Source organism: Alosa sapidissima, chromosome 1, assembly GCF_018492685.1.
Source record: "Alosa sapidissima isolate fAloSap1 chromosome 1, fAloSap1.pri, whole genome shotgun sequence".
In the NCBI taxonomy this organism is placed as follows: domain Eukaryota; kingdom Metazoa; phylum Chordata; class Actinopteri; order Clupeiformes; family Clupeidae; genus Alosa; species Alosa sapidissima.
The window spans coordinates 26132155-26160119 of record NC_055957.1 but is presented as its reverse complement, the minus strand read 5'-3'; the positions used below and the strand labels follow the sequence as shown (position 1 = coordinate 26160119).

General features: G+C 40.9%; 3 protein-coding genes across 7 annotated transcripts; 2 read left to right on the top strand and 1 right to left on the bottom strand.

Annotated features, from left to right (window-relative positions):
* The first annotated feature begins 36 nt into the window (after nt 1-36).
* On the top strand, nt 37-6926 carry vcam1a (vascular cell adhesion molecule 1a). Its single transcript, XM_042111835.1, has 6 exons — nt 37-493; nt 633-902; nt 1022-1345; nt 1536-1787; nt 2003-2263; nt 5686-6926. The coding sequence occupies exons 1-6, from the start codon at nt 457-459 to the stop codon at nt 5835-5837; spliced, it is 1296 nt and encodes a 431-aa protein (XP_041967769.1). The 5' UTR covers nt 37-456; the 3' UTR covers nt 5838-6926.
* A 5087-nt stretch (nt 6927-12013) lies between these two features.
* Nucleotides 12014-16472, bottom strand: extl2 (exostosin-like glycosyltransferase 2). Of its 3 annotated transcripts, none has more exons than XM_042111906.1 (5): nt 16412-16472; nt 14444-14856; nt 13882-13952; nt 13612-13727; nt 12014-12747 (listed from the first exon to the last, which is right to left on the bottom strand). In XM_042111906.1, exons 1-5 carry the CDS (start codon nt 16426-16428, stop codon nt 12351-12353), a joined length of 1014 nt encoding a protein of 337 aa, XP_041967840.1. In that variant the 5' UTR covers nt 16429-16472; the 3' UTR covers nt 12014-12350. The 3 variants fall into 3 exon arrangements, with proteins under 3 accessions (XP_041967840.1, XP_041967860.1, XP_041967850.1); XM_042111926.1 differs by lacking the exon at nt 16412-16472 and adding an exon at nt 15859-15927; XM_042111916.1 differs by lacking the exon at nt 16412-16472 and adding an exon at nt 15089-15252.
* zgc:110366 (uncharacterized protein LOC550476 homolog) lies at nt 15992-27580 on the top strand. 3 transcript variants are annotated; one of them, XM_042111976.1, is made up of 8 exons: nt 15998-16215; nt 16471-16719; nt 16813-16914; nt 17002-17093; nt 25195-25377; nt 25496-25555; nt 25893-25993; nt 26917-27572. In XM_042111976.1, exons 1-7 carry the CDS (start codon nt 16155-16157, stop codon nt 25986-25988), a joined length of 843 nt encoding a protein of 280 aa, XP_041967910.1. In that variant the 5' UTR covers nt 15998-16154; the 3' UTR covers nt 25989-25993; nt 26917-27572. The 3 variants fall into 3 exon arrangements, with proteins under 3 accessions (XP_041967919.1, XP_041967901.1, XP_041967910.1); XM_042111985.1 differs by lacking the exon at nt 25893-25993 and having other exon boundaries at nt 15992-16215; nt 16524-16719; nt 26917-27580; XM_042111967.1 differs by lacking the exon at nt 25893-25993 and having other exon boundaries at nt 15995-16215; nt 26917-27578.
* Nucleotides 27581-27965: the final 385 nt, after the last annotated feature.

The window sequence follows — 27965 nt, the reverse complement described above, 5'->3', positions numbered from 1 at the left end:
AATTAAGTTTCAGTGTGTGTTTATTGGAGGAAAGATGAATCAAAACCTGTAGAGTAGCCTAGTCCACTACACAAGAGGAAGATTCAGAATCAAGAAAAGAATAATGCATGTTCTTGACAGTAAACGTTAGCTAGTTAGTGGAAGGCATGCACAGTATGGTAGATATGATCAGATCAACTGTAATGAAAATAAAATATTATCAAGCACTCCCTTGAAATTAAGGACAGACTAAATAATCATAGTCTGATATTAGGTGTTACCTAAGTATTAAGCAATGGCATGTAGATGTTATTTCCCTGGACAATGAGATATTTTTAAAAGATAATCAACATCAGCAGAAATTCCAGTCTACACAAGGAACTTCCCCTAGCACATTGGCACGCCTATAAACTGTTCTCCCAACCCACTTATCATCAGTTACTTGTACAGACAGCAAAGTGATTTTGTAAATTAAATATGCTGGCTTTGTGGGCGATGATAGTGCCACTACTAGGTAGGTACCCTGTGATTTTTCTCACGCTTTACGCGCAGATGGCATATTACGCATACTTCGGAGGAGTATTATTATACACTGTTGATTTGAAGTCCAATGAATTTAATAGATTTATTCTGTCATTGTTTTCCTGGAAAAGCCTCCTCGGTTGTTGTCCAGATAGACAAACCGGATCCTGTGCTGGTGGAGTTCGGGGGGACCGTAGATTTAAATTGCACCGCGACTGGATGCCCTGAGCAGCCATCATTCACCTGGCGTCCAGTAGATGACAAACCCTTCAAACTAATAAAGGAGGAAAATGGGTTTGTGTCCTTCAAAAGTCAAGCGCTGACAAACATCGAAATGGTATGCAGTGTTATGTGTAATCAAACACGTCCACTTACACGCAAGAGGAAGATAGTGGTTTACTGTAAGTATATGTTACTGTAAGAAGATTCAGAAATCAGCCTGAAGCAAACCTTTACAAAAAAATATATCGCATCACAAGAACTGGGTGTGAGTAATTCCTAACTCATGTGTTACTGACAGCTTTCCCGAGCGACCCTGAGATATCCGGAGAAGATAATCTGACAGTGGGTGTAAAGCAGACGGTCACCTGTACGGCTCGGAACCTATACCCTGATGAGGTGTCAGTCGAGTGGGTGCACGGAAACATGAGCGTTGAAGGCCGCAACTTCATACATAAAGAGCAGGCAGGAACATCGACAGTCTCTTCCAAATACATATTTACTCCCACTGCTCTGGACAACGGAGGAAACATTACTTGTAAAGTCATCCAAATTATACCAGCAGGTCATGGAAAAAGTTCAAATATTACACGTACACGCTCAGCGCCATTGACAGTTAACTTGAGTAAGTAACATAGGCTATTCATATTTAAGGCTATGCACTTTAATAACGAATGTTAACTCAGGTAAGAAATATCATAATGGCAAAAAAGTATTGTAGCCTATCAGATAGCCTATTGATATATAAGGTATTATTGAAGCGATATTCCTGAGCACCTGCTTTTTACATACTTTTTTTTCTGGCACCACCTCAGACTACCTCAGGAATATAATTATATCGGGGGAACAAAATTTGACGATTGGAAAGACACTGTCCCTAACCTGCAACTCAGATGGAAACCCACTTCCTGTCCCAGTGTGGACAAAAGCTGGGAAGGTTTTAGACAGCACCAATATAAGCACAATTGTTATTACGAACATCACCTGGTCTCATGCAGGTCAATATGACTGTGAGGCAAACAACACTGCTGGGAGTGTGAAATCCAGTGTAACAGTGATCATTCAAGGTCAGAACATACAAATTTAATTATGTACATGTTTGCATGCATATTTCGTGTTTTTATGACAGATAGGCCTATGTATTATGCAAATAGCCTACTATCCATCCTGTGCCTAACGTAGGGTACTGCAAAATTTAATCATCTACACATTCATAATATTAATTCATTCACTCATCCATTTGACCAGTAGGGTAATCAGTATTCCTGCTGTTGACTTGCAGGCCCTCCCGGTGGTACACAAGTGAGCGTCTCCCCGTCTGCGGAGATGCTGAGTGGCCAGAATGTGACCATCAGCTGCACAGCTCTCAGCTTTCCACCTGCCACCTTCACCTTGTTCAGGCAGGGCCACAGACAACCGCTGCAGTCTGGAGATGGCACGTTCCACCTGCTTCACCTCACACATGAGGACACAGGGCTCTACCTGATCAACATCACCAACCACTTGGGCTATGTCATGGAGACATTCCAGCTAAGCGTTGCAAGTAAGTCGGACGGCACATGACATTTTGAATCTGCACATGAAAGTCAGCTGAAATGTGGCCACACACAGCCAAAATAACATATCCGCCTCACTTTTTCATTGTGTCTGCTGCTTTGTAGTAAAAGAGTAAAAAAGGCAAATGCAAATTTGTTGACTATCTCTACACTCCAAGAAAAAAAAGAATATGATGCATATAATCTTTACATAACATAACATTACATTACATTACATTTGGCTGACACATTTTTAACCAAAGCGTCTAACAACATGGTAACAGTTTAAGTTTTAAAGCAATTCTCTCAACAATTTTAGGACAATTTAAAAAAGGTAGAGTACAGTAAGAATAAGTGCATCAGTGAGTGCTGTTTTAAAAACAACTGTCAGTTCAAGACAGGTGGTAAGTGCTAGGATCAGGAAGACTGTAAGTAGTGCTATGAGAGGAGATGTTCTCTGAAGAGCTGGGTCTTCAGGAGTTTTTTGAAAATGTAGAGGGAAGTTGGAAAGTTTCACTATGGGAAGTTTCACTATGAGGGTAGGTGCTTGACATTATCCACATACATCTCTTTACCTCAAAATATGTGATTATGTAGGATAACTGTGTAAATTTAGCAGCACCGAGACAAGGAAAAGTTTCATTTTAAAACTACATAACTTGATGTAACTGCGGACAGAAAACTAGACATTCTTTGATATCACAATTGTAATGTCAAAAAAGGGCAGAATCAGTTTAACAGAAATGGCAAGTACGGTATTTAAAATTTAAAATTTACATCAAACCAAAGTTTATAATATTATTACCTGGTTTAACTTATATCAGAGGAAATATTTCAGATAAACTTAGTAACAGCCTACGAACAAACTTTCCAGATACAATTTGAACATCATCATAATAATTCAGCTGTGACAGTTAAAAAACATATCAGCCAAACTGTTTTTGTCCACTCCAACACATATTTTTATAAATATGCTATAAAAAGTACTATACATACAGTATAATGCTTACTTGACCAGTCTTACTTAAACTAGACCGCAAAGCTGTACAAAATATGACTGCCGCTCAGTCCTGCACATTCTCTCCGCAAAAATAAATCAATTTGTCTCCATCTCCTACTCCATCCCTCTTGCAACTTTTTGTGTAAATGAGTGCATGTGTATATTTGCTTTTGTGTATATGTGTGCTTCTCTGTGTGTGTATTCACTTGTTAGTGTGTATGTGGGGGGTAATGGAGTGTGTGTGTGCGCGCGTGTCTGCTTGTCTGTATGTGTGTTTTATGTGTGTGTGTTTTGTGTTTTATGTGTGTGTGTTTTATGTGTGTGTGTGTGGGGTGTGGGGACCCGTGTAATGGGATGTGTGTGTGTGCGCGCGCTTGCCTGCGCAAAAATAAATCACGCTTGTCAATTTGTCTCCAACTCCTACTCCATCCCCTACTCTTGCAACTTTTTGTGTATGTAAATGAGTGCATGTGTATATTTGCTTATAAGTGTGCTTCTCTGTGTGTGTGTGTTCGCTTGTGAGTGTGTGTAGGGTAATGGTGTGTGTGTGTGTGTGTGTGTGTGTTATCTTTATTACACGGCTCTTCAGAGTGCTGCAGAAAGTTCCATTCACATGAAAGGCCCGAACGTTGGGAAGGCCCAATGTTAAATCTAGGCAAAATAAACTGATTTTTGAGCTGAACTTAACACAGCAACCTCAAACACCACTGTTGAACCTAGGCTAGCCTACTGCTTCAATCATGTAAGAAATAAGCAGTTTATGAATTATCTTTACCCGTTTAATCAAGTCCACATGACTAAAATAACAGCATATTTAAAGGCTGAACTAGCATAACAGCCTAATATCAAAGATCCTCCGCTTTAACCCTCTCTGCTAATATAGCCGATGCTGCAATGAACTAGTAAAAAAGTTTCATATAATTAATTAACCTTATCACTCACATTCTGAGTTTTTCTGGGTGGTTATATATCCATGCAGATCGTCTTAGAATGAGCCATCGCTGTTATATGTTATAATATGTTACAGGATTCATGACTTTAACAACATTAATGTTACATGATGCTGATTGACGCTGGCTATGTAGGCTACTGTTTTAACGTCTGCTAGTCTACTGCCTACCAAAACCTGTCGCTGTTCAGTTCAAGTTAAATGATCAAATATTGTTTGATTTTGTGTCAACTTTCAGAGGGAAGACATGTTCCTTTCTGGCCAAATTTCACAGCTTCTAAGAAAGTGTCGTCTTCGTGTAAACCGAGTTTTGAACAGAGAAAAAAGTTAGGCTACCATAGGCTACATGCAGGTTCTCCCATAACGTTATCGATACCGATCAATGCACCAAATCAGGGCGATTTTAGCGAAATAACGTTCCTGTGACAGGCTATCAAATATTAAACAATGGGATAACGTTTCATCATCACCTTTATTGATGCCTGAAATGTTGACATAGCTGAAATACAGAGATGTAGCCTACTGAGAGGCAGCTGCAGACAACGATGTTCAATGGGTTCAACTTGTCCCTTGCCTACCAGGTGGATGTAAACAAAGTTATAGAACCTAGAATACATCACATGAAAAACATTGTGTTAGGTTTTTTTTCGCGTTTTGGCAAGTAGCCGTGTAATAAGCGGGATAATGTATTGTCCGTAGGTAATTATCAGAAAATAAGTCCCTTCAGGTCGAAGCAAACCCTCTCCGCTGCGCGTCGGGGTTCTGTTCTCCCTGTCGGGACTTATTTTCTGATAATTACCGGTGGACAATACATTATCCCTTAGGCTAGGCTACTTGAAACATTGTTATTTTATTTACCTACTGCCATGCAACGTGACAGTTCATTTAAACCTCACGAGTTCGGCGAATTAATATACAAGTGTGATATGGCCAAAAAAATGGATCTAGCCTACTTCATAGGTGTTTAAATAACATTATGTTAATGCATATTCTAAAGAACACAGGACATTGGGAAATTCAACCAAGCAGTGGAATAAGTGATGTAACGGTATAAAAATGTAACCTCACGGTTATAGTGACCAAAATTATCACGATTTACAGTATCATCGCGGTATTTTTACAAGTGTTCTCAATATGTTCAGAAAGCACTGATATGCCTGCATAAGCTGAAATAGTTTCAGAAAGTGTGACAGCATTTACTATATACAAAAATATGGGCAAAACCTTATCAAAAGTGCAACATTTAACCAGGGACGCTGGAACTCTGAGGGAGGGTAAAAAAATGTCACTGAGTATGTAGATGAGTAGAGTAGATTCCTGGCCTATTGCTAATGGAGAAGGGCATATTTTCACATTCATAGGCCTACATCCTGACTGCACAAACAAACCTGGCTGAGCTGAGCATTCTTAATTCATAGCATAACGTTAAGTGCACTGCTGTTAATTAATCTGATTTCCGCTTGGCCTCCTAATGACCACAGGCTCACCTGTCCTGCCTGCAGCTGTCCTTCCTACAGTGGGTTCAGCATCACTTTTGACTGCTTTGGTACTGCTGCTTCGGTTTTTGAGATCAAGAAAACATTCAAATGACATCGGCAATGGCATGGTGGACATAGTGGAGAATGCACTGTGATCAAGTCGTATGGAGTTGTATGGGATGATACAACACATAATACAGTGCTCCATCAGTGGAATGACTGCTGACACTTTCTGGAATAATTAAGGTGACTTGTTTTATTTTCTCATAGCCAACATTGCTACAGGATTCCCTGATACTACTCTTGGTTTTGTCGTGGAGTCAATACTCCAGGCCAAGATTCCAAGCAGGTGGTTTAGTGGCAGATCTAGGTAAGATAACCCAGCGATAGAATAGCCTAAGGGCTTCAATCTCTAAACTTAACAAAGCCAAAGGGCTGTTTTATTAGGAGGTTACCACTTCCGCTGAATTTACTTACCCAGGTTTGTTATTTAACCACCTACTGAAATACACCCCTGATTTACATCAAAGGCTTTTTACAACAAATTGCAGTGTGAAGTGGATTGGTTGGGGCTAGATATGGGTCTTCAAAGATGGCATTGCCATTCTTCTCTGGATTCAAATTAACAATAAAGATGTATTCTAGAGATTAAAAAGATTTGTCATAATGTAACACGCGAGCCTTTTCTACTTTCAAGAATTTATTTTCAGCAAATAATGTACTACAACCATGTCAGTTTTAGACTTCAATGTGTTTGTGCAGTATAGATACACTTTTTATATACAATTATACATTTCTGTGGAGCCAACTAACCCAGATGGCCTTTGCTCCCTTGCTTAACCTCCATTAATCAGTGGATGAGCAAAAAACTGTTTAAAGCTAAATGATGACAAAACAGAGGTACTTTTGGTTGGACCAAAATCAAAGCGAGACAACGTTCTTAGTAATCTGGGAACCTGGCACAGCAGGTCAAACCAAAAGTAACAAGCCTAGCCTGTGAAAGTCATTTAATCAAAACACATACTAAGAACATACTAAGGCTAACCGCTTAAAGTCCGCATCAACGGAGTAATATATATATATGTGTGTGTGTGTGTGTTCCTGATTGGATCATAAATGGCCACAGCAACGAAGAGGAATGACTGATTCTTTTTTATTATTGTGTTATGTTCCAAATATAAAGCACTTTGAGTTGCATTCTATGTATGAAAGGTGCTATACAAATAAAGCTTATTATTATTATTTTAAAAATAAAAAAATATTATGTTTGCTTATTTTATGGTTATATATTCATGTACTTCAATTTTCTATTAACATGATATATATATATAAACTGAAAATTTGGAATGTTTTTCAATAAAATACACAACTCTTTGGAAAACTCCTGTCTTAGGTTTGTAAGTGTGTTCAAAAGACTCAAAATGAAACCAAAATCTTACATTGTTCAGATTTCCTAAGTTACTAAAATCATTGTTTTATTAGGAACAGCAAGGGCATGCAAGCTTCCTGATGAAAAATTCCATGGTTCCACGCCAACCAAAGTAGAGAATACCACATGTTAAATCTGTTAAACCACCACCCAAATCACACATTTGGAAAGGGGGCAATGGACAATGAAGTCCCTAATGTATAATTACTTTACTTATATGGTGCTCCTGCACTCAAACAGGTAGACTACAGTGTGCATGAGGGTGTATTGTAAATTGAAAGTATCTTACTTAAGTAAATTACTTAAATAACACATCACTGTAGGCTACAGTATTATGTCTTACATGCTATTTAATTATGTATTACCTAGAGTCTGTTGGGAAAAAAACACTCATATCATTATCTGCATTACAACTTAGATGGTAGTCTTTCAACAAGATTCAATATTTAGTAATTATGTAAGTGACTTCTTCCTTCAGATAACTTTGAGAGTGGACTAATCTGTCTGCATGCCTAAACCCATTACAACAGCATTGTTCTCGCAGCACACAACATGCCAAAACAAATATGCCACCAGATGACACCTTACTGATAACATTCAAAGGGATTCAGACAACCTCACTGAATGTTCAAACCCCTGCACATACTGTACATTAGTTAATGGCCTCACACACACATACACACAAATATCTCAGGTATGCAGGTAGCCTTCAGACCAATAAGGTAAGTACAGAGAAAGCTTTTACCTTATAAAACCTCAGTTTCATGGGGCAAACTTTTACATTCATGTGTGTCTTGAGAAAATTTCTAGATAAAGATGTCCTCCTATAAAATATGAGAGGACAACTGGAATCCATGCATTTCCACGGAATTATTTTTGGAATCTGATCCCTTATCATACCTGTTCATTCATAGGCCTACTCGTCGCTGGACTTATTGTGACTAAATTCAAGATTGCGGCGAACGGTAAACTTCCTCAAGGTACTGTCTGTATAAATCGTCTTGTAAATAAACTACCAGTGCTTTTTCAAAGTTCTCAATGTCTCGTTTTAAATGTCAAGGCCCTCGGAAGTCTACCAATGAAGTATGGAGCTACTTTGAGCCTCGTAAATGGTGTAAAACAGTGATTTATTTGCATGGCTAGGCCGATGCCCGAGGCACCCCCATCGAAAAACTGTTGGTAGCATCGGCTAACTAGCGCCATCTTTCTGAGTGCAGGGGACAAGCCGAGATGAGCTATGAGACATACGTTCACACTCGGTATCATGTTTCAACACACTTTAGGTCAATATCACACCGGAATTCTCCTTTAAATTAAAAGCAAATGCAATAGATTATGAAAGTGTTTTGTAATCTTTGACCTTTCCATTTCCAAATACCCAAAATCACTATTAGGCGGGTCAATATATGAAAAGAAAAAACACCTAACCTCAAAAAAATTGATACAAAAGGTTTTTCAACTGATTATGATACCTTTAGATGTACTTAATAACATATTAAAAATCTAGTAAAATCTGACCCCAGTAAAGGGGTCATTTTCAAGATGGCGTCCAAGATGGCCACCGGACGCTAATTTTGGCTATATCTGACGCATTATTCAGCCTAGGAAAGTGTTTGTCGTGTTTAATCAGATTTAAAGGTCACTGATTCATATATGTCAGACTAAAGTATCAGTTCATCATTTTCAAAGACTTGTCATTTTCAAGATGGCATCCAAGATGGCCACCAGAGGCTAATTTTGGCTATATCTGAAGCATTATTCATTCCCGTACCGCTCCCTCAGTTTAGCTTTCAGATACTGATTACCGAATGGAATGGAATCAACCTCAATCAAATACTGTACTCTTTCATGTTAGATCCAAGTACAGAGACAGTCAACTGTTCTTAATTGTGTGCATTTCTGCAAGACACTCCGCTGTTCGTGTAGAAGATATGGATTACCTTGCACTGCTGCCTGTGGAACGTGTCAAATTGAACAATGTGACAATCCATACAAGTTCCTTTCAGAGGAGTCAGAGGATGATGAATAATGATATAATAATTATTTCTGATCTACTTATGCATATAGTTTAAGATTCAGTTTAATTAGCTCCCCCCTAATGATAGATGCCAACAATTATTGATCTACACAAATATACAATGCATGCCTATATAGTACATGGGTCATGGTTCATTAAAGTCATAAAACAGCCACTTACTCGCAAACGCTACTCTACATATTGTAAAAGCATATACCCTGTACATGAAATATAACATTAAATCAACAAAATAACATTTTCATCTTCCTCCACACCAAGCATAATACATACTCTATTCTGTATAGGCAAATATAGTGATACATTTTGGCATATACAGTCCAGGGAAAACAAATGAAACACCCTAAAATATATATTTTCTGAAAGCATATAATCTGTAGATAAGATATAGCACCATTTAAAACATGTCCCATCTTCCTCCATGCCATGAGCAATGCATTGCCCTCTATTCTGTATAGGCAAATCTAGTGTAAAGGACATACATTTTGGCCTATATTGTCCAGGCAAAACAGATTAAACACCCAAAACCACATATTTTCTAAAAGCATATAACCTCTAGATGAGATATAACACCAGTTAAGACATGTCTTATCTTGCTCCATGCATGCACAATACAATGCCCTCTATAATGTATAGGCGAATCTAGTGTAAAGGGGATATATGTTGGCATGTTAAGTCCAGGGAAAACAAATTAAACACCCTAAAATATATATTTTCTGAAAGCATATAATCTGTAGATAAGATATAACACCATTTAAAATATGTCCCATCTTCCTCCATGAATGCACAATACAATGCCCTCTATTCTGTATAGGCGAATCTAGTGTAAAGGGGATATATGTTGGCATGTACAGTCCAGGAAAAACAAATTAAACACTCTAAAATATATATTTTCTGAAAGCATATAATCTGTAGATAAGATATAACACCATTTAAAACATGTCCCATCTTCCTCCATGAATGCACAATACAATGCCCTCTATTCTGTATAGGCAAATCTAGTGTAAAGGGGATATATGTTGGCATGTTAAGTCCAGGGAAAACAAATTAAACACCCTAAAATATATATTTTCTGAAAGCATATAATCTGTAGATGAGATATAACACCATTTAAAACATGTCCCATCTTCCTCCATGAATGCACAATACATTGCCCTCTATTCTGTATAGGCGCATCTAGTGTAAAGCGGATCCATGTTGGCCTCTTTTGTCCAGCGAAAACAGATTAAACATCCTAAACTATATATTTTCTGAAAGCATTTAACCTGCAGATGAGATATAACACCAGTTAAGACATGTCCCATCTTCCTCCATGCCATGAACAATACATTGCCCTCTTTTCTGTATTGGTGAATCTAGTGTAAAGCAGATACATTTTGGCATGTACAGTCCAGGGAAAACAAATCAAACACCCTAAACTACATATTTTCTGAAAGCATATAACCTGCAGATGAGATATAACACTAGTTATGTCTTATCTTCCTCCATGCCATGGAGATGGTTAATAATCCTGTATTGCATTTGCTCTGTATTAAAACGCATTGATTTTAATTTATGGCTGAAAAAGGTAGAGCATTGAAACATTTTCAATTTTAACATTTAAAATCCTATTCTTGTTTAATTTGACCATCATTTGATATCAATTTCACCCCTGTAGGCTGAATAGTAATTGAGATATAGCCATTCTAACCTGTTGACAGCCATTTTGAAACTGACCCCTTTCCCAAGGTCAGATTTTACTAGATTTTTAGTATGTTATTTAGCATGTCCAACAGTACCAGAATCCATAAAAAAACCTTTTGTATCAATTTTTTTGACGTTGAACCCTAGATTGACCCGCCTACATACACTTTCACCTACAGAAAGGAGCAGACAGAGTCTGTGCCTCAATTCTTTAGAGCCATCTATTGGCTCTACATTGTCATTGCAAATATTGTCAAAAGAGCAATAGACTATGTGCATGAAAGGTTTTCCTGTACACTAACTGTGTTGAAACGACATCTTCTATTATATTCTGTTCCTTACATCTTCACCCCGACACTGATTATCCTGTTTGCCCAATAATAACAATTTTAACACACGCATAAATCCTTCTTTGTCGTAACGTGCTGATTCCCTAGTGCAACACCCAACCAAGTCTGTGTAGATGTAACCTGCATTGTGTTGAACTTGCGCGATTCAGCCCTGCACACGCCCGGACTCGAACCCGCGAACAGCAGCACCTCGGATCGGGAGGCGAGCACGCTAACAATTGAGCCAATAGCCCAGGCTACTGGCTCGCATGCCAGCAGCACTCTTGAGGCGTCGGGGAGTGAGGTTTACCAACGTTCCACAAGCACAGTTAAGCTAGCTGGCATCCGTTACACTCACCCCCCTAAACCTCACTCCCGATCCGGGTCACGGCACCAATGTAACCTGTGTTGTATTGAACCTGCGCCATTCAGCTCTGCACGCACCAGGACTCGAACCCGCGAACAGCATCACCTCGGATCGGGAGGCGAGCACGCTAACAATTGAGCCAATAGCCCAGGCTACTGGCTCGCATGCCAGCAGCACTCTTGAGGCGTCGGGGAGTGAGGTTTACCAACGTTCCACAAGCAAAGCTAAGCTAGCTGGCTGGCATGCGTTACATAGACACTAATTACATTAAAGGCGCTCTAAACGATGTTACGTGGTTTCTAAGCTAAATATGTTTCGTCACATACAGCAAACATCACCTCACCATCTGCTATAGCTGCCTGTGCTCTCACTGTAAAAAAAAAAATGCGGTCTCTGTGGACAGTCCAGGCTCCAAAAACGGCAACAAAAACAACTTGGTCCAGCCTGGACCATAAAAACAAATTGTTCCAGCCAATCACTGATGAGATGCGCGTTTAGGAGAGTTTCAATTGCACGGGAGGAAAGGGGAGGGAGTAGCGAGCTAGATCTCTCTTTTGTTTGAACGTCAACAGAAGTGACGTTGCCCATCGCTTAGAGCGTGCACATAGTCTATTCTTCCCTGAAGAAAATAAAATGTAGACATAGACGTCATAGATATAAAATGATAAAATTACTTAGTTTTCCTATGGAGATTGTTTTATATTGTTCTAGGTCTTTTAAGACAGGAAATCAAGCCTCAAAATCTGCTTGTCAGTACCACTATGTGACTCAACCTGGCTTTTCTCACTAATTAGCTGTGCCATTTAATCTTACCCTGAAAGTTCCTCATATCTTGCTCTTGTGGTTAGCATAGCTTGGGAAACCGAACTGCGTGAGCATGATATTGGAGTACTGCAGGGGCATGCTGCCGTAGATCTGTGCCAGGCGATTCAGGCAGTAGGAGCGCTGGAGCATGTGCTCCGCCCGGTGCCACATGCCAATGTAGCCGCTGCGGGAGTCCCGCTCCAGGTTCCGGATATCCACAGGCTTTACCAGAACCCCAGAGGGCCGTGCTTTTGACCCGTCTTGCCGTGCCAAATAGAGCGCCACAGCGAAGTTCATGGCAATGTCGTCGCAGTTCTGCGTTTCGTCCACCAAGGTATGCACCTGGCTGGGCTGGTCTTGGAAGACCTGCAGGTAGCGACGGTGGAAGAAGGCAGCACCCACCAGAACCATGGAGTACCTGGAACAGCAGAGCACAGTCTAAAATCATACAGTCATTATATAAACCAAGGAATATCTGTCCGAATCTCTGTCTGTGTGTCTACTCTTTGCTTTCATCCTATTCACTTCACACTTAGTGGTTGTGTTATTGAGGGCCCAAGTCAGTCTTGACCACAGTATTGAGTAGATGTGAAACTCTAGAAGTGGTGTGCCAGCAGCCACAGAAATATTTGGTGGCTCTTGACCTTTCCATGATGGCAACCATCCCCTGATACAGTGTGCCCGTGGGCATATTTTTTATAGGCACTATGCCTAGTCATAGTACATATTCTATGTCAGTGTTTTTCAAACTTTTTTTGTCTCACGGCACACTAACATCCTGTGTGAAGAAAAAATAAACATACCATAGCCTAAAATTTCAAATAATACACAGATATGGCCTTATTATGGCTTCTATGCAAGACCTGCTCAATAAAACAAGCGCCCTCTGTTTCATTTGTAGGTGACTATATCTAATTTAATTGTTGTTATGAACTGGATATGTGATGATTCTGTGAATACTGGATATGGGGCCCCCGTTGTACAATGCCTGCATACCACAAATAGTGCAATCATACGATCAATGAGAGCATGTGGTTATAAATTCTTTGATGCAACAGTTGCTTTTCTGGACCAGTGAGTAACATTTGGGTAATTTTCTGCGGCACACCTGATGATCTCTCTCGGCACAGTGGTTGAAAAACACTGTTCTATGTAGATTGAACTGACATGTAGAGTAGAGGGAAAACAGAAGGGCAGAAAGATGCACAGGACATGGAGTTAGGGCAAGCCTGTAAGTGAATACAAAGTGAAAGTGTGAAGTGTAATGTACCATGTGCCTTACCGGTCACCTCCACCTGTTTCAGTGTCCTGAAGCTCAAAGCTGCCGTAGCTGTAAACACCAGAGGCTGTGATCACATGCTTGCGTGGTACAAAGCCAACAATCTGATCAGAAAATTGCTGAAACATAAAAACACTGAAGATTGTATGATCCGAATAAAATAGATTGAATTTGAATTTGAAATGACTGCACAAATCCTTCAAATCTACTGGCACCTAAATGGCTTCCAGGACAGCTATGAAAAAATATAACTGTAAATTTCAGTTATTTTACCTTCCAGACAGAGAAAGCAAAACTTATATCAGGAACACTGACCAATGTATCATCATCCACCATTAACACAGCTGTAGTGAACAGAGAAACAGAAAAAAATGAAAAACATGAATAGAATTGGGCGGAACTGGACCAGCTGGTTATTCTCCAAATTAGCTTAGGCCTAATCAGGTTCTTCAGGTTCAGTAGTTCCAAAAACCACACAAATTAGCAGACATGCCAAGTAGTCCAATAAGGTTTCATCAAGAATTTGGCACTTTAAACTCATTTGACTACCATCAGTAAATGAGTTTATTAACATAGCCTACTCATATAATTATTGTCTGGTTTAGAAACATGTAGTGTAATACTGTATGTACTGTAGTAGGCTGGTTATTCACACATTTTACAGTAGGCTGCATAAACATCATATTTGTTGACTTGGAAATGCAGGGGTCGTCCCATATGCAGAGACTTGCAATTGTGACACCCACAAGTTTCCCTCGACCCCCATATCTGTTCTACAGGGAAGATAAGTAACTTTTCACATTATACACTAGGTAGGCCAACCCTATATTTATACCATCTGTATCTATCTCCGAAAAAGGCTGCAAGCGGTTGCGCATCAGATTGACGCTTTGCTCCTTGAAGACTACTGGAACAGGATGCGGACCAAGGGAACCCCATAATTGCTGTGGTGGCCGCACTCCGATGTTGTTCCACACGATGACAATCTGTCTTAGATGAGGCACTGCCTGGTAATGATTGAGGAGTTTAAGAAGGATGTCTGTTCGATTGTACGTCTGTATTACTATAGTAAAGGAATCCTTCAGTGGAGGAGAGTCAGCTTTTCGGCGTAGAACATCCATTACTCCGCCATCATCATCTGTATCCACAGCCAGGGGAAGCATTGAAGTCAGAGATGCCCCAATCAAGATAAACAGAAGTGCAAATAGTATCAGCTGCGCCTTTCGAAGTGGGATCATCCTACAGCCTCTAAGACATACATATGAAGAGAGAGTGACATTACTGGTAGGCTACATTAGCACAAACTTTCAAACCAACACACTAATCAAGCCAGGGAACCAAGCGCAAACCAAAACATAGCCTAATTTCAACTGAGTAAGTAACTGGAGTTGGTATAACGCTCTTTAGGGTTCACAGCACATTTGTTAAGCAAATAAATAAAAAGACTTGGAATGTACTTTAGTATCGGTTGAAACCCTACCTCATGTTGTTCTCATATTTGAGAGTTCCCACTTCCTCTAAAAGTAAGTGAAAAGCTGCCTGCACCTCTGCGCAGCCGTGGTAGACTGTCCAGACAACGCGCAACAAACTCTAACATTCTTAATTTGACAGTAGGTTGCAGTCTTTAATTAGAATGTTTAGAAACCAACCTCTAGGTCCACACCACCCAGACAGTAGCTTAATATAAAATAATGATATTTGGACACGTGAAACACGAACAACTCCACCCAAGAAAGAGTGACAGTGAGACTGCACACTGACCAAACTATCTGTGTTGGAGTTTGTTGGGACAGTGCGCAACCACCATAGGCTACAGTCCTAGGAGGTTTTTAAATCCACCATTACAGCATCTGAGAATAGAATTTTACAGGTGCATTTATATTGTGTGTGTGTGTGTGTGTGTGTATAGTAAACAGTCAGGTCCATTGTATGATATAAAATGAATCGTGAGGATGTGTGGATTCCGAGGAATTCATTTGTGGTATTACAGTGTAGACCAGTTTCTATTTTTCGAATAGAGTTGTATAGTATGGAAGGACACGTAACCTGAATAGCTATGTTTATGGCAAAGGTAAGTTACCACACAGTTAAGCTACTTGAAATTGTAAATTGTCGAAACTAAGTGTGCGTAATAGGCTCCATCCAAGTAGGCTACGTGTTAGTTTGTAAGACCAATATCCAGTTTGAAGATGTCAATGGAGCTTTCGCGCTAACTTTTAAACTCCATTTCATTGGCTACTTACAACGTACCACTCGTAAGACGAGTACAATGGACAACGGGATCAGACGATTAGTAGCTTGTATGCATATTTGTTCCGCACTGGAATACGTACTGCTGCAAACGGCCGGTAAGTGGTAACGTATTAACTCCTGGAGTGTTTGCGACAGCTGAACAACCGCTGGATCTTGCGTTATGCGTAATGATAACAGTTTGCGTTCTGGAAATTTCCTGCCATTAAAAATGACTATTTCATAACATCCCATTTGAACAATATCGAGGTTACCCTGTTGTAAAATCCAAGCAATATATAGGCTCTGCCAATAAGATGCTGTGTTGTCCCACAGTTACTCTCTCCAATGGATTGGAGTTACCGATACTCGGTCTGGGTGAGTACTTTACAAGTAGCCATTTAAAGTTTACTTTGGATAGCAACGGCGTGGATCCATTTGTGTTACCAATATGTGGAAACATTAGTTACTTTGTTGCAAATTCCTGTCCTGAAAGCAGCAAAAGTAAAACTTTGATCTGAAACACGTTCAACAGTAAATGTATCACCAAGCCCTCCTTGACACATAGCCTTACCTTAGGCTAAAACTCATAGTTATGCAGATGCAACACTATTTGCTGTTTTTCGGCTTCAGGGACTTCGCATAATGGTGGATACTCTCACGAAGCGGTTGTTTACGCACTGCAGGAGTGTGGTGTGAGGCACATTGACACAGCTAAACGCTATGGTTGTGAAGAATACCTGGCGAAAGCTGTCCGAGAGAGCGGGGTCCCACGCCAGGATGTGTGGTTGACAACCAAGTTATGGCCTGGGGACTATGGCTATAGCAACACCAAACAGGCTTGCAGAGCATCATGTGCCAGGTTGGGAGTGGAGTACCTAGGTATGAGTTCCATTGTTTCGTAGACTGTTGTTTCGTACCACCATCACGTATTTGGCATGATGTGGATATAGACACTTCCCTATGCCCTCTCAGACTTATACCTGATGCACTGGCCTGACTGCATGGTTCCCGGTCGATCCAATAGGGAGATGAGAGCAGAAACATGGAGGGCCCTGGAGGAGCTTTATGATGAAGGTGCAATGTGAAAATATTTGTTCTAATATCTGATTATCTAAAGAGTTATACTCTGTCATAATGTGCACGTATTTATCCATATGACAGGTTTGTGCCGGGCCATAGGAGTTAGCAATTTTCTCATTCCCCATTTGGAGGAGTTGAAGGAGGACTGCAGTATAGTGCCCCATGTCAACCAGGTGAGTGTGATTGTTCAGCAGGTGTTTGTGTCAGGGATATCAGGGATATTTGTGTCAGAGAGAATGTGTTAATTTATTTACAGCAAAGGTAGGTCCACATACATTGTTTCCTAACTGGCAGTGGTGTTTATTGTCAGTTTGTAAATCGTAGGCAAAGTAGGAAGTAATGTTATGAATCCCTGAGCAATGTGATTTGTTAGGCTGGACCAATGAATTCAAAGTTAGCGCAAAGTCTTCGCCCGTCACGATGCAAGTGTTGGAATAGAATCCCAATCATGAGTGACCAGACCCTATTCATGAATGGAAACTGCTGCCCTAATAAAAGAAACAATGCAACTGGTCTTTAGATGTGTTGAGTAGGCCCTATCTGTAGCATCAGCTATTGTGGTTCGATTAAAGTGTAATTCCAGCGAAAATTGACCCCAGGGTGTTTTTCTGCATTAAAACACATCAAATAAGCTGTGGAGACAGTATTTTTCGTTGATCAACCACTACACTATATGCTATAGCTCCAAATCGCAAACAGTGGATTAGCTGGGGGCAGTGAGCCAAACGCTTCCCAAATAACATTTTTAACCAGTAATATTGTTCAAAACATAGTTGGAGGGCAGCCGTGGCCCACTGGTTAGCACTCTGGAGTTGTAACCGGACTGGTCGAGCCCCGACCAGTGGGCCGCGGCTGAAGTGCCCTTGAGCAAGGCACCTAACCCCTCACTGCTCCCCGAGCGCCGCCGTTGTAGCAGGCAGCTCACTGCGCCGGGATTAGTGTGTGCTTCACCTCACTGTGTGTTCACTGTGTGCTGTTTGTGTTTCACTAATTCACCGATTGGGTTAAATGCAGAGACCAAATTTCCCTCACGGGATCAAAAAAGTATATATACTTATACTTAAAACAGCATCAAACCTCATCAGTAGCTTGCTCAGGGTCCTTACACGTAAAACAAAGCACAAGCAACGTAGTAAGCGAACACAGAGTTTATTACAGAAGACAGATCTCACATGGAGCATGACGTCTATTGCCTCCTTCGAGAAGAGCTGGTAGGGCAGGGGTCTCAAACTCAAATGAGCTGGGGGCCACTTTTTTGATGCAGCCGTGGCCCACTGGTTAGCACTCTGGACTTGTAACCGGAGGGTTGCCGGTTCGAGCCCCGAACAGTGGGCCGCGGCTGAGTGCCCTTGAGCAAGGCACCTAAGTCCTCACTGCTCCCCAAGCGCCGCTGTTGTTGCAGGCAGCTCACTGCGCCGGGATTAGTGTGTGCTTTACCTCACTGTGTGTTCACTGTGTGCAGTGTTTCACTAATTCATGGATTGGGATAAATGCAGAGACCAAATTTCCCTCACAGGATCAAAAGAGTATATATACTTATACTTAGTAAACCATAGGCAGAGAATGGGATTCCCGCTAGCATGCTAGCTTTGTATGCTAAGCTAAGCTAAGCGATAAAACGAACATATAATCATATTGCTTATTACAAAACAAAATGTTAATGTTTGTATATGAAACAGTTTGTATGAATTACCCAAAATTCCCAGTTAATTCCCGTACATTTCAATTAATTCCCATAATTTCCTTTAATTCCATGAAAGTTTCCCATTTGGAATATTTCCAAAATTCCCCAGTTTAACTTCCCATGGTAAGTTTCCGCCCCTTTGCAACCACAGTATGCTTAGTGGACACCGTATACACGCAAAGATGCACCTCCATTCACAGACGCACCGTGACTATCACTGTCAATAGACGATCGATCATAATTAATCTCCAAAAACATTTGGTGTAGGCCTTTTTCTGCTTCAATTTGTGCAAAACTATGGCCTGCATCACTTCCGCGTCATTACAAATGCACGTCTTAGTGTTTCTCGCGTGTAGCCTAATACAAGTATTTCCTGAAAATGTTGAGCAGCGATTTTGGGTTTGAATCAAGCTCTGGATGTCTAGCAAATATTGGAGGAGAGTACACATGAGATTTGTCCGTACTTGGATCTATCGTCTATTTTAATCAGTATCGTGGTTTGTCGCAATTAAAAATACCCTCAAGGGCCGGATTTCATTATTATTTTGACCAGTGTTGCCAGATGCCAGCAAGGTTTTCCAGCCCAAAACCTCGTCAAAAACCGCGAGAATGCACAAAAAACCGCCCAAATTAGCTTTTGCTTGTTTCTCATTTAAACACATTGAAATCATTAACAAGCTTTAAAATGACCCATTTTTCGACTTAGCCTATCCAATTTCAGAAACAATATTCAATCAAATTAACGCAAAAGTAGGCTACACGGACGTCAGACTATTATTCTATAAGCTTATGTTAGGGAAAATAATGCGATAGGCTAAACATAGACTATTAATCTGTCTGTTTAGTGTCAATAGACGCTTGGAACAAAAGCATTCAGTAGGCTAGCCTAACATAAAAACATTGAGTGGATGTATGAACATACAAAATAGCCTAATGCACAACATTTCAATTATTTATAATAGCAACATGACACATGCATATTCATGTATAACATTAGATGAAAATCGCATTGATTATAGAACAGGGGTGTCGACTCTTTGCAGAGGCAGTGCGTTCATAACTGGTGGGCCAACTGTAGGCTACACAAAAAATATTTTCATAGGCCTACCCCAAATGTAGGCTAAAGGCTTGAGTTAAACTTGAGTCTGACACCTGTGATTTAGAACAATTAATTAATAGCCTACCTAGGCGCTATATATTCCCTGAGACAGGCAGTTAGGCCTAGAGTTTTCATGAAAATCGCGCTGAATAGGCTATTTAGGACAGTGCGCTCTTTGCAGAAGCAGTGCGTCCATGCATGGCAACTACACGCAAAAAATATTTCCATACGCCAGATATAGGCTAAAGGCAAACTTGAGTTTGACACCTGTAATTTAGAACAATTAGTAGGCCTACCTGACAGGCAGTTAATCCTAGTTTTCATGAAAGTCGCGTTGAACGAACAGGGGTGTCAGTGCGCTCTTTGCAGAAGCAGAACGTTCACGCATGGGCCATCTCTACACAAAAAACATAGGCCTATGGCCCTAGGCCCTTCGTGAAAATCGCTTTGAGCAATTGTTATTAGGCCTAAAAATAATTAAAAAGTTCTAGTAGGCCTAGGCTTTGTCAAACTTCCTCAACAACTGTCGGGCTGGACGGAACGTGGGCCGTAGTCCTATGTCAAGCCATTCGCGCAAGACCTGCGCACATCCATCAACCCTGAAAGAAGGGGTAAGTCCATCCTGTCTCGTAGGTAATCTTTCAGCAGTGTGCACACTCATGAAGAGATTGACTGTAATGACAAAATGCTCTTTGCCCACTTTGGCATATTGACATTGTCAGTCAGCTAGCTAAGTTTGAAAACCCCGCGAGCTGTGTGTTTGAATGGCGGTCTGCGCCAGAGTAGGGGAGAACCGGACTGAAACACTTTTTAATTAAACGTAATTTACAAAGACATCGTAAAACACTGAAAGCTAATATTTTGTCACAAGCAAACTACATCGGTCCTCTGTCAAATACAGTTGCATTTTCAGCTGTGAACAAAACCATTCAGGATTTATTTAAGGAGAAATCGAACATGCGTTTTGTTTCATTCGTCCCTCCAGACCGGGATAAATGAAACGACATGGGGGACGAAAGAAACATACAGCTTAAACTTCCCACAACTTCAATATGTGACAACATCATGAATGGTACTTGAAATATGTGTTAATTTGGATAAATTACTGCTGGGCGTTACTGTCTGCTGTGAATATCTAACAACTAATTGCGGTCATTGTGAAGCGCATATCTCGCGGTTATGGAAATACCATGCACTATGCCATTTATATGGCTAGAATGCATGTTTCGATACATAAGGTGACGTGAGCTGAGAGTGTCTGTTGTGAGTTTAGGGGGGCACGTCAGCCAGAGGGTGTGTGAGTGAGTGAGAGACTGCTGCCTGCTGACCAGAGACGGTCGCTGGAAGAAGGGTCTGAAGTGCCTTTGTTTCGGCTACAAAAACCCGCCGAACTGATCCGAAACCAGCCCAATTTTTATACACCCGCCCAAACCCATTTTTGCCCGCAAAATAGATTGCAAAACCGCCCAATTGGGCGGGAAACCGCCCAATCTGGCAACCCTGATTTTGACATAGGTCGTGGGCCGGATTTGGCCCGCGGGCCGGGAGTTTGAGACCCCTGTAAGTTGGTAACAGTTGGTAAGTGTTCTTAACAGTCTTCTGTTACTCCGGGTTCGCTAATGTTATTGGTGCTTCGCTTTAGTCAGTGCACAGCTGATCAGGAAGACAAATACAATAGTGTAGGCCTATAGTTTAAGTAAGGGATAATGTATAGAACGCCGGTCATTACTGGGAAAATAAGTCCCGACAGGGCGAACCGGACCCCGACGCGCAGCGGAGGGGTCTTGTTCCGCCCTGAAGGGACTTATTTTCACAGTAATGACCGGTGTTCTATACATTATCCCGCTTATTATACGGCTACTTGCCAAAACGAAATAATAAACTCCCCACGATATGACTTTAGCCTACATAACCTAGCCTATTTGTTACCGTTCATCGTGGCATTTGCTGAGAAACAAATAGTTTGCAACACATGCTGCTGAACTTGAATCAAACATTCTTTAGAACACAGCTGATCAACCTTCTGCTTTCACGTTTGAATGAAGTTCCAGTCCTTGCGTAGTGATATAAAAGACATTAATCAGAAGCACAAAACCCATTGCCATTGACCGCGGTGATTAAATGCTTTGCCGGTGATTTATGTAGATTTAAAGGAGAATTCCGGTGTGATATTGACCTAAAGTGTATTGAAACATGATACCGAGTGTGAACGTATGTCTCATAGCCCATCTCGGCTTGTCCCCTGCACTCCAAAATCTGGCGCTAGTTAGCCGATGCTACCAACAGCTTTTTCAATGGAGGTGCTTCGGCATCGGGCTAGCCATGCAAATAAATCACTGTTTTACACCATTTACGAAGCTCAATGTATCTCCACACTTCATTGGTAGACTTCCGAGGGCCCTGACATTTAAAACGAGACATTGAGAACTTTGAAAAAGCACTGGTAGTTTACTTACAAGACGATTACAGACTGTATCTTCACGAAGTTTAGCTTTTGCAGCCATCTTGAATTTAGTCATGATAAGTCGAGCGATGAGTAAGAATGAACAGGTATGATAAGGGATCAGATTCCAAAAATAATTCAGTGGAAATGCATGGATTCCAGTTTCTTCCAGTAGCAGAGTTACTCAAAGTTCTCAATGTCTCGTTTTAAATGTCAGGGCCCTCGGAAGTCTACCAATGAAGTGTGGAGATACATTGAGCCTCGTAAATGGTGTAAAACATTGATTTATTTGCATGGCTAGCCCGATGCCGAAGCACCACCATTGAAAAAGCTGTTAGTAGCATCGGCTAACTAGCGCCAGATTTTGGAGTGCAGGGGACAAGCCGAGATGGGCTATGAGACATACGTTCACACTCGGTATCATCTTTTAATACACTAGGTCAATATCACACCGGAATTCTCCTTTAACATAGGCCCGAACGTTGGGAAGGCCCATTCATGTGAATGGAACTTTCTGCAGCACTCTGAAGAGCCGTGTAATAGAGTGGTGAAGTCCCGCCCCTTCTACTTCCGGTCCATGGGACCTATCTTTCAAAAAATTATGAACAGGAGTTAATGGAGAGATAACAATAATTTTTTGGTCCAGTTTGAATTGTGCCACAAATTTCACATATGATGTGTGTGAATTTAAAAGATAATTTTTCACGTCAAGAAAGTACTGTTGTTCGATAGACTTCAAAAGTTATGTTGGTTTTATGCAAATCCACTCAGTGGACTACATCTCTCGTCTCGGATGATGTACGTCACCAACGTAATGAAGCGATAAGAGCTGTTATGCTAGTTAACGGTTGCATCTTGCTGCCTGCTATGTCACTTAACAGTATGTAATGTACAGTCTATGGACGAATACAACTTACCTGATGTGTTTAATCCTCTGACTCATGGTATTTTCTTCGGCAAGGAAAGCCCAATTAAGACCTGTTGCTGGTATGCTGATACAATCTAGTGTGGCTGTGAATGAGCTAACGTCACTAGCGCGACTGATGGGTTTGTAGTCGTTGGAATTACGATCTTTCACAATGTTGTAATTCAATAGTTACGAAACAAACTGCAAATGTCTTTACATGAAAAATTGTCTTTAAAATTGACAAACATCATATGGGTAATTCAAGGCACAAGTCAACCGGGACCAGAAAATAATTTCTTTTTCGCCATAGACTGCCGTTCAAATTTTTTTGAAAGATAGGTCCCATGGAGGCAAACGGAAGGGGCGGGACTTCACCACTCTATAAAGGAACACACAACAGTATTGTTACGTGTTGTGACTAGTATAATTACAATGTGTACAAAATTCAATGTAAAATGAGACACAGCGATTTTCTAAGCATACTTGGAACTACATTCTCATTCAGGCAACGCTTGAGCTAATTTCCAAAAAAAGGCTGTTCCTTTAAGAAACAGAAGCCTCGCAGGTCCTCTTCTGGCAGTTTTGTCCAGTACTACCCACAAATTGCCAGTCTCAACATCAACAAAACATGTGACTTCAGAGTTGCAAAGAAAAAGTCACACCTGACTTACCAGTAAAAAGAAAAGATTAAGATGGACAAACGAACACTCATGTACGACAGAAGAAAACTAGAAAAGAGTTACGGACAAACAAATCTAAGGTGTACAGATCACAAAGAAAAAAGTTTGTGAGACACTGACCAAATGCTGGAGGAGTTTGGTTGTAAAATGGGAATTTTGAGGAAAGAAGGCTATCACTCCAGTTTGCTATGCCATGCCACACCCTGTGGACTGCACTTGATTGAACCCAATTTCCCTTGAAAAAGAGGACTGTGACCCAAACTATACAAGAAGCATGTAGGGAAGCAGCACTCAAGGATACAAGGATACAAGGATACAAGGAAGTTTATTGTCACATGCATATAGTTACTGGAAGTAAGAAATGCAGTGAAATTATGTCTGGTGTCAGCCTATTTGTGCATTAATGGGGGGGGGGGGGGGGGGTAAAAAGTGCAGTAGAAGAGGGGTTTAGTAGATTAAGTGGCAAGGGCTGCATAAAAAAGGTGGGGGAGGATTGGGATTGGGTGGGGGGCACCAACAAGGAGCACCCAAGAGCAACAGGGGCAAGGAAAAACTCCCTTACCAAGGAAGAAACCTTGGGCAGATCCACGGCTCAAGGGGCTAACCCAACTGCCAGGGGTCTTGGTGTGTGTGTTGGGGGGATGACAGGGGAGATGGGATAGTGTGCTGTGTATGTGGGGAGAGGGCAGTGTGCAATATGTGTGTTGGAGAAGCTTCCTCATGAGACAATGTGCTGTGTATTGGGGGGGTGGCAGTGTGCTGTAAGTATGTTGGGGATGTGTGTTGGAGAAGCTTCCTGATGAAATAATGTGCTGTGTATGTAGGGGGGGGGGGGGGCAGGGACTTACTATTGCAAGCAGAGTACTGTATGTAATGTATGTGAGTGATGACAGTGAAGATGTGTGTGTGGGCGGGAGTGGAGCAGTGACTGTGTGTGTGTGTGTGTAGTGTGTGTGTGTGTGGGTAGGTGGGGGCAGTGTGCTGTAAGTATGTAGAGGATGTGTGTTGGAGAAGATCCTGAAGACAATGTGCTGTGTATGTGTGGGGGGGGGGGCAGTGTGCAGCAAGTATGTAGAGGAGTGCTGTATGTATGTGAAGTGATGACAGTGATGATGTAAGTGTGTGTGTTGGGGATGGGGGTGGGGTGGGGGGGCACTCAGTTGACATTCCATCTATAATGGAGTGGAATTGAAAGAAGAAACTTTTGAACGGTAGTGTAGCCAGGCTCCGACTATCTGGAACATGTCATTACACGGTATGTAATAGTTCAGTCGGCCCTTTACAGACGCTGGGCCCTTTACAGACGCTGGGCCCAAGTTCGGCGGCGATATAGCGGCGATCTATCTTTTATTAATTAACTTTGTCCTGATTCTGCCCACTCTGACTTCGCTCTGGCCACAGTGCGCATGCACTGTCGGTAAAATACGCTGTCAAACTCGCACCCTATGTGTGTTGTTGCAGGTTGAGTATCACCCTTTTCAGCAGCCTGAGGAGATTGTACAGTACTGTCAACAGCAGGGGATCGTGTTTGAGGGCTACTGCCCCCTGGCCAAGGGCCAGGCTCTCAGTCATCCTACTATTCTCAAGATGGCTGACAAATATGAGCACACCCCTTCCCAGATTTGTATACGCTGGAGCATACAGGTAAATTCACCATTGCACTTTGTTAGATATAGAGGAATGATTTATTAACTGAAGTTCAATTAATGCTGTTTGCTTCTGGTCACTTGTTATAAACTGAAGAAAAGCATGTTCTTTGCAGAATGGAGTTGTCACAATCCCCAAGTCCACCAAGAAGAAGAGGATTCTGGAAAACTGTAATGTGAGTGGGATATTGCTTTAAGCTTTACCCGATTGACACACTGTAGTGCAGTGGTTATTTTTGGTATCTGGGTCTCCTTTCCTTGTATGATGACTACATTCTCTTCACCCATGACATGTTTGGTTTTAGTCTAGTGGTGACTTTCGTCTTATTCTATTCAAAGCTTTAGGTCAATCATTGATCCTGTTACTTAATTACTCCGTAATTATACAGCATTTTCACCACATAAACTGGAATGCATATAAACATATACATTCTGTCCTCTGTCATTCCTGGCTTTTCTTCTCCTCTTTTACTCTGTGCCCTCTTGCTTTAACTGGCTTGGCTCACACTCCAGGTTTTTGGGTTCCAGTTAGAGGATACAGACATGGTGTCACTGAGAATGTTGCATGATGGGAGACATGTGACCTGGGATCCAACACATGTGCCTTGATAGAGGTGCCATCATTTACTAACTATCTGTGTCACTTACAGTAGAGGCTGATCAGGCATATTGGCAGATAAATATTGTCGATGTTTTTTTTTTTTTGTTAATCAGTGCTTGACCTAAAGTGATTTAGGCATATAGGTCTTTTGGGCCTCTTGCAACAAAGGTGATCAATGTCCTAGAGAGTTACAGCAGAGAGGGTTAAAGCGGAGGATCTTTGGTTACAGTGTATCAGACATCAATTCCATTATGGGAAATATCTGTCCATAACTTACTCACTGACAAGTTTTTGCCAAAGAAGCTATAAAACAATACCTGCAACTCCTAATGTCCACCACCAGTCAACCACCACAGAAAACCAGGCCTCCCCATTCAATTAAAATGTGTACCTGTAATATCACTAGCAGACAGAGATGTTTTCCAAGTAGTTATATAGCAACACTACATTGTTTTACATCCAACAGTACAGCAACATACAGCATACATACAGTAACAGTACGGATGGTGTACATCCTTTTGTTATTGAATACAGGGTTGAAACAAGATTGTTCTTAACCATGTGAGCAGTTTTTCTGTAGTATATTACATTATATATTAACGATGACAACCAGTGGCAGAATAACTTGGTCTACCTTGAGTGGGGTTAATTAGTTGTGAAAATGGAATGTATTCATTTTAGACTTCTTTAACACTGATTCAGTCAGGAGATGGCAAAGGTGAGTGGGGCCTAGGTCAAACGTAAGCTGGTTTTCAGTATGAAAATGTAAGAGTCGTCTCCAGGCTATGTACTTCTGAAGTTATGTCTGTTATCTGAAGTGATCCCATGAGGTTAGTTTTAGTAGTAGCAGTTGATAATTAGTAATTAATAGTAGACTGTTAGCATTATGAAGAATACTCCATATATTTACTTGGTTTTCCTGTACCCTTTCAAAAGATCTTTGGATTTTCCCTCACAGAAGAGGACATGGCATCCATCAGAAGACTAAACTGTAACAAAAAACTGATTCACTTGAGTTACCCTGTCTGGAAAGGATAACCTCATTCTTCTCCATTTATGAACCTTATTACAAATAGAAAATTACTACTGCGGGTCATTTCACAGGAAACAAAACAAGTTAATCTCAGCACAATCACACTCTGATATTCAGAGCAATGGATGAATGAGTTTTCCTTCATAAAGTTTTTTTTTTAAATATCAATTTATTTTACCATCATGTTTTAAAAGTTATGTGCAAAAGATGCCACTGAAGTGTAAGACTGACAAAGCTATTCAAATGTCTGACAACCTCTCAATGGAGTTTGACGCACATCTCTGTACCTCATGTAGTGTTTGTGTATGCGGACTGCCAGAGGTTCTTACAGTGCCGTGTTTATGCAGTGCATTGTTTTTTTTATTTATTTTTTTTTTAAATATGCAGCCCAGTTCAAAAATGTGCTTCAAATAAAACTTTAACTGAGGGTCAAAGTTTGGTTAAAAGCAACATCAAAGAGTTTTTTGTACCTTAAAATAATGTTTCCAAAATCATTTCAGTGGTTCATCAACTCGTAACAGGGTGAACGGCAATTCTGCATTCGCTTTCGCGGCCCTCTATCGGCTATAACCGCACTATGTAAGCTTGCCAGATCGGGTAGTGGCTCTGTAGTTCGATGGAATGAGACATAAGAAACTACAAATTTGACTTGCATCTGATGTCGCAAAACATACTTTTCATGCAAAATATTCTACCTTGTCTGTGGACATTGTTATTGGCAAAGCCGGTGCTGGATAAACAAATAGCGTGCGTGCAACCGAGGGAAAGTTCTTTGGTGTTGCTTTAAAGTATGTCAAGTTTTGTAAGTAATTATCAGAAATATTGTAATGCCTAAATCAGTATCCTTTCTGTCCCCAGCTAAACTAACTTAATCCCTCTGAACATCAAATAAAATCTTGAAAATGGAGAAAAGCCAGTTTGGGCAGAGTGGATTACAAGAACTGCTTCATAG

Excerpts from the sequence above, each read along its gene's own strand:
- vcam1a (XM_042111835.1), top strand. The coding sequence starts at position 457 with ATGCTGGCTTTGTGGGCGATGATAGTGCCACTACTAG. Across the intron at positions 494-632 it reads GATGATAGTGCCACTACTAG|CCTCCTCGGTTGTTGTCCAG; the intron begins GTAGGTACCCTG and ends TTCCTGGAAAAG. Across the intron at positions 903-1,021 it reads GAGGAAGATAGTGGTTTACT|CTTTCCCGAGCGACCCTGAG; the intron begins GTAAGTATATGT and ends TGTTACTGACAG.
- extl2 (XM_042111906.1), bottom strand. Across the intron at positions 13,953-14,443 it reads TTCGGAGATAGATACAGATG|CTGTGTTAATGGTGGATGAT; the intron begins GTATAAATATAG and ends TGTTCACTACAG. Across the intron at positions 12,748-13,611 it reads GAAACAGGTGGAGGTGACCG|GTACTCCATGGTTCTGGTGG; the intron begins GTAAGGCACATG and ends CTGCTGTTCCAG.
- zgc:110366 (XM_042111967.1), top strand. The coding sequence starts at position 16,155 with ATGCTGTGTTGTCCCACAGTTACTCTCTCCAATGGATTGGAGTTACCG. Across the intron at positions 16,915-17,001 it reads GGAGGAGCTTTATGATGAAG|GTTTGTGCCGGGCCATAGGA; the intron begins GTGCAATGTGAA and ends TCCATATGACAG. Across the intron at positions 25,378-25,495 it reads GTATACGCTGGAGCATACAG|AATGGAGTTGTCACAATCCC; the intron begins GTAAATTCACCA and ends TGTTCTTTGCAG.